The sequence below is a fragment of the Anopheles cruzii genome, chromosome 3, assembly GCF_943734635.1.
Source record: "Anopheles cruzii chromosome 3, idAnoCruzAS_RS32_06, whole genome shotgun sequence".
NCBI classification, from domain to species: domain Eukaryota; kingdom Metazoa; phylum Arthropoda; class Insecta; order Diptera; family Culicidae; genus Anopheles; species Anopheles cruzii.
The window spans coordinates 54111261-54119503 of NC_069145.1; the positions used below are offsets into that span (position 1 = coordinate 54111261).

Consider the following 8243-nt stretch of genomic DNA (forward strand, 5'->3'; position numbering starts at 1 on the left):
CGCCCCACGTCATTCACCACACGCACCAATGAAAACTCGTGTACTGTTCCCTTTTTCGTTTCTAGGTTAAATTTTCGGATTTTGAAATCAAAACGAGTCATCTAGCGTCACCAAAGCGCACCACCGCACGGCGCGCGGGCCACGAACACGGCATCCCATTAACCCTGGCAGGGTGCCCACTACTCGAAGGAGCGATCCCATCGTCGTTCGGCAAGGTCGTTCGGTTAAAGTAGAACGCCAAAAGCCCCAACAACCAGTACGCGGACCGACCGCCGACCGGCCACTAATCAACGGCGGCGGGCACGGAGACGCGAATGGAGACGATTAAGAGGGAAAATATTCAGCTAGGTGATAATCGAAAGCTGGTGGCTACGATGGCCACCAGTGGCTCGATACCCCAACCGCTGCCATGCACACCACCGAAACTGGGTGTTAGGTCGCTGGAGGTGAGAGATGACGGAGACCAGCGGGTCCGGCTGGTGCCGCAGCTCGCGCCGACGAACGACGAATCAGTTCAACCCTCGAGTTCGCCGGCATCGCACCGTGGTGCGTGGTTTCGGAAGTCCAACACTTGTGGCAGCTTGTACGTGCAGTGTGCCTGTAAAGTGACCACCGGCCACTGTGGCAAGTCTAGACTGGAGAACGTATTCGATTCCCGGTCCAAGCAGCACCCTGCTGCCGCTCAGAAACAGCGTCCAATTTCACTGTCGGACAAGGACATTCGACGAGTCCGACCTCAATCGTTCGTCCACCCGGACAGTCCCACTACCGTCTACGGAGAAGCGGGCTACCAAGACGCCCTGGAAAAAGCGCTCACCTCACGGACCTCGGTCACGGCGGCACAGACGACCTGCGGTGGCTACGAGGTACTGCATACGGCCACGGCCGTTCGCTCCAAACGCTACTCTACGCCAGCCATCGGAACGAGCTACGCCTTCCATCCGGAGTTTGTGCTCCAGAAGCTCCAGAACGATAGCGTCCCAGCAACGCCGCAACCCGTGGTGGAACCTCCAAAAGTGAGCCCTCCGACTCCGGACGCTGCTGCGCTAACGCGGGTTGTGTTTAAACAGCGACACTGCGCCAGTTACCCGGGCTTCCAAGAGAACGCGCACTTCGGGAAGTCACTGTCCAACGGAACCTCGAACGCGTCCAGCCTCGACGTCGGGTGTTCCTGGGTGGAAGAGGACAGTGCCACCTCCCAGGAGTATCTTGCGGATGTTTGTGAGCGAACGGATGATGAAGATTGGGAAAATACACCACCCTTGGCAAGCTATCTGTCAGCGCCACTAGGCCACGCAGGCACCTCCCTGAAGTCCGATGGGTCAAGGGTTCCGTCTAGCAACTGTGGCCGAGGACCGAGCCGCGCCGAGGTGCTAATTGACTCGGGCAGCAGTAAACTAAGCAGCGTTTGCGGTATTCCGGCGCGAAAAGGCAACGAGTATTTCGGAGGCGTCCGGCCGAACGGCAGCAAGCTAAGTGTTTCGCTCGACAGTGTCGCCACAGGTACCGGTCGGTGCAGTAGAGCGGGCAGTAGTCCGCCGAGTTCAGCGACGCACCTTCTTACGCCGCTGATACCGATACCAGCGCAGCTCAACTACTCCGCCAAGGAGTACCTGATACAGTCCGGAATACTCGGTCCAATGGGTAACGGGTCGTCGTTGCTTTTGCGCAAAACCTCCAAGATCGTCCCGAACATCGACACACCGGTCAAGGAACGGGTAAGTCGAGCGAAGTGGAGCATAGGAGACCGGTCGGTCTGTGTGTTACAATGATGATGCCTACCTAAGCGGAGGTGCTAAGTGGCCGTCTTTAGTGCGTCCGTCCCCCTTTAACGCGCCATTTAATTCGACGTCCACAAGTGCTTTAATCATCTTCTGTTCGTTCGACCGTTGTAGATACGGAAAAATTCGGTCAAACTCTGGGGCAAGGTTCTGACCGAAGACCGCCGCAAGTCCTTGTCCGGCCAGTGCGACAGTCTGCAGTCCTACGGCAGCGTGATGACGGTCAGCGGAGAGCACACGCTTGAGGACGAGCTGAACAGCTTGCGGCGACTGCTCCGGGCGCGCGATGAAGAGATCGACAAATTGCGGAGCGAAATCGATAAACTTAAGGTAACGGAGTAGTGGTCAGCTCTAAGGGTTGCGACCCCAACTAATACGCCTTGCAACTTGTGTAGAGTGTTTTAAAGCAAAAAGCGGTCAACAGTTTGGAGCAGTCGAATGTGGTTACAGCCGCAACGGAACAGCACCAAAAGCCAGCACTTGGGAGCCCAACCGGTACACCGACTTCCGGGAAGGGATCGCGAGGTGTGGCCGAACGGGAGCTACTGTCAAGCATACAGGCGAACTACGCCATGGCTGGGCAGCCCTTGTCGGAGCTTTTCGGTACGTCTGGCAACAGTTTCACCCTGAATCAGATGAAATCGGTTAAGGGTATTACGCTGCAGGCGATGAAGAAACAAGGCGTATCGGGCGAAAGCTGTGACCTGATGGGCAGCCAATCGAGCGACATCAAGGTGCCGAAGTACAAGAAAGATTTCAGGTAAGCGATGGCATGGCACGGCACGACGGCCGGACCGTTTTGGCGGACACTAATCTTATCTCTGTTTTCGCTGTCGTTCGCAGCGCAAAGCAGCTCATCAAAGACGCCATCATGGAGAACGATTTCTTCAAGAATATCGACTCGCTGCAGATAAGGGAAATTGTAGACTCGATGTACAGCCGGGAGTTCCGCAAGGGCGAGTACGTGATCCGTGCGGGTGACGCCGGTTCCCATCTGTACGTGTCGGCGGCGGGCGAGTTCGAGGTAATCAAAGACGGAAAGGTCCTCGGAGCGATGGGTCCCGGGCGGGCGTTTGGAGAGCTGGCGATACTCTATAACTGCACAAGGACAGCATCGATCAGGGGTAGGTGCGATGGGCAACCGGTGAATCCTTTTCCAAAAAAATAATCTCCAATTATCGTCCACCTTTGTCTAATCCCATAAAGTGCTATGTGATTCGCGGGTATGGGTATTGGATCGGAGAGTGTTCCAGCAGATTATGATGCGGACGGGCATGCAGCGTATCGAGGAGAATGTTAATTTCCTCAAATCGGTCCCACTGTTGAAGCACCTCAGTAATGACGTACTGACGAAAATAGCGGACGTCCTGGAAGTGGTAAGTAGCTGCCGGGTGGCTAGATTATCTGATCTACGAATGAAATCGGATTTTCTTCAAAGAAATCACATGTTTATTGCAATGAAATCCAAAACTATATTTTAATCCAAAGTGTGCCATCGCTAGACATACATTTCTCCCATCTCTCTGTTAAAAGGGGATTCCACGTCGAGAGAATTCTTCGTCTTCTGGAGTAAACCAATTAGTCTTGCGGTTTCGACTTCCTCGTAGGAATTCTCAAAAAGGAATCCACTTTCCATTCCCAATCACGATCTGATGGAGAAATGACTTCCTTTTGTACCTGTCGAACAGAATTTAACATTTGGATTTTGGGTTTTCCTACCCTTTTTCGTTCAGTTCATGTGGCACCCATGTTCCAATCTTTTGGATCTTTCCCAGGCCATTCAGATCGGGATGTAGGGATATGGCGTATTGGGACACATTTGACTGATCCGCGAGTTGTTGTTGCATTTGTGTGTCATTTTCGTCCAAAAGTTTTTGTAGTTCTGCATCCTTGACCGTTTTGGGACGACGAGACGAGAATCCCTGTTAAGTAAAAATAGCAATTTTTACATTTTTTAAACCGCTTAAAGGACTGCGATCTTCTAAAAGCCAAGCTTCGACAAGCATTTGATGCGATTCTGTAGCAGTTTTTATCGGCAGGTAGTAGAAAAAAATGATCTCCGCAAAACGTTATTTTTAGGCACGGTCTAGCAAAGGTCTAGCTTCGTCAAAGACAAGTTGCGAATTAAATTAAATTTATTTCGACATGAAATCATTTGCCTGATATCAAAACAAGGTAATGTTTCCCAAAAAGCGTAATGACAGCTAGAGCCATATTTTTACACAATCCGGTTTACCACCATTTGGTGAAAAGGAAGCAGGGACTCGTTGGGCAATCGTAGTGGAAAATCGAAGATGGCCGAAGCCGAGCCGAGTGCATACTCGGTTGGTGCAGTTGCACGAGCTTCAAAATCCGTTACTACACTTACATCACGTGCCGCTACTGGGCACTTTACCCACACTCACCCACATTCACCTTTGCCGTGACATTGTTGCAGGAATTCTATCCCGCCGGAGCGTACATCATCCGCCAAGGGGCTGCCGGTGACACATTCTTTCTCATTAGCCAGGGAACGGTAAAAGTTACCCAGCGGCTACCGGGTACGTAGGGACCTCGGGCCACAACGCTGTTGCTTGCCCTGTTGCTAACCAACTCTCATTATGTTTCTTCCTTAAATTGCTGCCGCTTCCAACACCTCGTTCGAGTAGGCCGTGCGGTTGATGAAGAAATTCGAATCCTGGTGCGGGGTGAGTACTTCGGCGAGCAGGCGCTCATTAGGGAGGACAAGCGGACGGCCAACATTATCGCGATGTCACCGGGCGTCGAGTGTCTGACGCTGGACCGCGAATCGTTCACCAAACACATCGGTGACCTGTGCGAACTCCAGGAGAAAAATTATGGCGACGAGGAACGGGTGCTCGCATTCCGGAACCTGGAGAACACTCAGCCTTCGTTGGGTTCCTGCCAGCCGGGTAAGGAAGAGGAGAGTGTGGGTCGTTTTCCCCATTGGCTGACCTTCTTGTGATCCCGGAATGCGTCTCTAGAATTGATGGACGTGAACTTGGCCGACCTGGACGTCATCGGAACGCTTGGAGTCGGTGGGTTCGGGCGCGTCGAGTTGGTTAAGGTGGAGCACGCCGGGAACACGCAGGTCTATGCGCTGAAGTGTATGAAGAAGCGTCACATTGTCGACACCCGGCAACAGGAGCACATGTACAGCGAGAGGAAAATTATGCTCGCCTGTCACAGCCCGTTCATCTGCCGGCTCTACCGCACGTACAAGGACTCCAAGTATGCCTACATGCTGCTGGAGGCGTGTATGGGCGGTGAAGTGTGGACGATTCTGCGCGATCGGGTTACGTTCGAAGACTCGACGGCAAAATTCATCGTGGGCTGCGTCCTGCAGGCATTCGACTTTTTGCACGCCCGGGGCATCGTGTACCGGGACTTGAAGCCGGAAAACTTACTTCTGGACGCGCGTGGCTATGCGAAACTGGTGAGGGTGACTTTGGGCAGCCTTCATATTGTCGGTTCCTGATTGGTCTTTTGGTTTCCCGTAGGTTGATTTTGGATTCTCAAAGTTCATCGGCTACAGCAGCAAAACGTGGACGTTCTGCGGGACGCCAGAGTACGTGGCACCGGAAATCATCCTGAACAAGGGCCACGATCGGTCGGTCGACTACTGGGCACTGGGAATTCTCATACACGAACTGTTGACCGGAATGTGAGCATCCATCAGGCTTGGCTCAACAAGTTGGTTATGATTCGACGATTCGCTTTCCCTTTTCAGACCTCCTTTTACAGCGGCCGATCCTATGAAAACGTATAATATTATTTTGAAAGGTATCGACATGGTCAGCTTTCCGAAGCACATGTCCCGCGCAGCGGTTAGCTTGATCAAACGTCTATGCCGCGATGTGCCTTCCGAGCGGCTCGGTTATCAGCGTGGAGGCGTTCAGGACATCAAGAAGCACAAGTATGCTGCTTGTCATTCCGCTCGATTACCATGGCTTAATTTACCTTCCTCTTGTAGATGGTTCCAGGGTTTCGACTGGGACGGCTTAATCGCACTTACGCTCAAATCGCCTTTGCAACCGAATCTTAAGGGACCGCTCGATATGTCAAACTTTGACATCTTTCCGAAAGACTTGGACATTCCACCGGACGAACTGTCCGGGTGGGATGCGGACTTCTGAGAGCTTCACCGGCAGGGCCTCCGGTTCGATCGGTCTGTTAGTGATACAAACAATCTGCAATATCTGCTAGCAATAATAATATGGTGGCTGCCATCATCGAGCGACCGTCAGTTATATAAAAACAACCGCAACAACAAAAACGGATACCTAGTTCGGTTTCAAATGCATTCTATTTTACTACAGAGAAAAACAGAAAGAACTTATTGCTACGTTTGCAGTCTCTCTGGTCTATGGCCGGTACTCTAGCTGAAAGATAAACGTTCGTATCTGCATCGGGTTGAGCACGATCTCGAAACCATCATCGGCAATGTTTCGTCCGGTATCGGCAACACTTCTCGGCCGCGGTGCAGAGCGAGATGTGTCCACACGGGAGGATCTTCCGGTGTCAGACCCGTACACGATGTACGAAGGGTCGGGCTTAAACTTCATCCTTGTGGAGTCCTCCTTGAGCTGATTGGCAGCAAGCGTGGTTTCGCGAACCTGCTCGATGCTAAACTGACGGAACACGTCCTGTACGTTGAAACGCACCGGTTTGGAGTACAGTGGATCCTCGTCCGCTTCCAGGAGGTGCTCGAAGCGAACTAGAATGCTGTTATCGTGCCAAGGCTCGAACGTAAGCAGGTGTACGTTCAACGGCAGTGACAGTGAGAGTGCAGAGTACTGAAAAAAGAGACGGGAATGGTGCCAAATGAGAAGGAAGATGGAAACGTTCCAGAGAACTACTTACAATGTTGGTGTACTGCTTCTGCCAGTCTTCGTAGTTGAAGTCGCTCACGTCGCTGAAAAACAGCCAATTCGGCAGCAGCACCTGGTTCTGCAGGAATCGCTCCCGAGCCTCGAGTGTAGGGCTGGTGGCGGTTCTGGGACCAAATATGACCCAATGCTTGCCGCGCGCCACCATCCCCTTACCGAACTCTTTTTCGTCCAACGCTTCGCCCACACCGAACGCATCGTCGTGGAGCAACCGGCGATGCACCATCAGCTCAAGCGAACCATCCTCCAAGCTAGAGCCACCCTGTGCCCGATCGTTCAACACCGCCAGTCGAAGGTTTGGATCTTCGAGCGCAATCCGGGCCGTTACGGGGTAATAGTTGCCGGACACCTTCTCCAGCAGGTTCAGATTCCAGGTATCTCGGTGGTTGCGCACGCGCTTCATCATTTCACGCCCGTTCGAGTCGGTCCAGAAGACACCGTTGGACTGGGTGGCGGTATAGAATCGCGACACAATCTCCTTCCCAATGCCATCGTCGACCGGAATCGGACCAACCATCCACTCGAACTCGATGTGATTCTCATCGGCGTACACTCGGACGACCTGGCTGATCCAATCGTTAAACACCTGGTGTACCTCCTGCACGGTCGGTCCCTTCACCACCGTTAGCTGCACGGTTTCGGTGACACTTTTCTCGGTCCCGTTCGGGCGGAAGATGTACGCCCCCGATGATCGGTTCCGGTACTCCTCATTATTGCCGAGAGCTCCCTCGTAATACACGAACGACTGGCGGAGCCGGTTCGTGACTCCATCGATGGTGATCGAGCTCAGGAAGCCGCTGCTATCGAAGCTGATCTCAAGGTTTTTGTTACCGATCGTTACCTCCTCCTGCTGCCACTGATTGACAGTCGCTGCGACGGACCCGGGTTCCTCCGGGGTCGGTGGTACTGGCGCCGGTTGGTGGACAAAATCGTCCACCGAGTCCAGTGCGCGGGTCACAAAGTATGATTTGAAGCCCAGTGGAGGTAGCTCGTTGGCAAGAAACACCAGTTCCGCCGTTGCGTTGCTGAACCGGTAACTGATGCTCTGTACCGGGTCCGGAATCGGTACCAGCTGCGATGGAACCTCCACGTTGCGATAGTCCCGCACGACGTATCGGGTGCCCGTGATCGGAACGCGCACATACTGATGGCCAGCATGGGCGAGCGGATTGTACAGCGTAACGGTGAAGCTGTCCTTCGACTCCGTCAGTTCACATTTGCTTACATTCAGCAGATGACAGGATTCGAAAGCGAACTTGTAAGTCGGTGCCGCTGCGGGCTCCCTATCGAGAGGATGCGCCCGAAGTCGACGGAATTGCGGATCGACGATTTGATTCAGTGCTGCCTGGGTGTTAACTTCGCAAGCACCGAGCGCTCGGTGCATCATACGCGTATAGTCGTCGGACACGTGTTGCTTTTCGGTCCCGGTGATGGCATCGTGGTGCTGCATCACACCCATCGCCTCCCGCAGCACCGTCAGATGTGGTTCCATGTGCTCCTCCCGAGACGGGGCCAGTGCGGTAAGCTGTTTGCACACTTGCAGCAGGTGATTTCCGACCCGCTCGTAGCGCTT

General features: G+C 53.3%; 2 protein-coding genes across 2 annotated transcripts in view; one reads left to right on the forward strand and one right to left on the reverse strand.

The window, feature by feature from the left end:
* Positions 1 to 314: 314 nt before the first annotated feature.
* On the forward strand, positions 315 to 5917 carry LOC128270609 (cGMP-dependent protein kinase, isozyme 1-like). The gene is made up of 11 exons (XM_053008020.1): positions 315 to 1718; positions 1896 to 2111; positions 2177 to 2541; positions 2625 to 2905; positions 2988 to 3157; positions 4219 to 4321; positions 4430 to 4693; positions 4766 to 5217; positions 5282 to 5445; positions 5512 to 5697; positions 5755 to 5917. The coding sequence occupies exons 1-11, from the start codon at positions 315 to 317 to the stop codon at positions 5915 to 5917; spliced, it is 3768 nt and encodes a 1255-aa protein (XP_052863980.1).
* Positions 5918 to 6078: 161 nt separating this feature from the next.
* Positions 6079 to 8243, reverse strand: part of LOC128274455 (lysosomal alpha-mannosidase-like) — a 55120-nt gene continuing 52955 nt past the window's right edge. The window contains exons 6-7 of the mRNA XM_053012668.1: positions 6645 to 8226; positions 6079 to 6577 (exon numbers count right to left, since the gene is read on the reverse strand). Of these exons, the coding sequence (XP_052868628.1) occupies positions 6146 to 6577; positions 6645 to 8226 (2014 nt within the window). The 3' untranslated portion in view covers positions 6079 to 6145. The remainder of the gene's footprint in view (positions 6578 to 6644; positions 8227 to 8243) is intronic.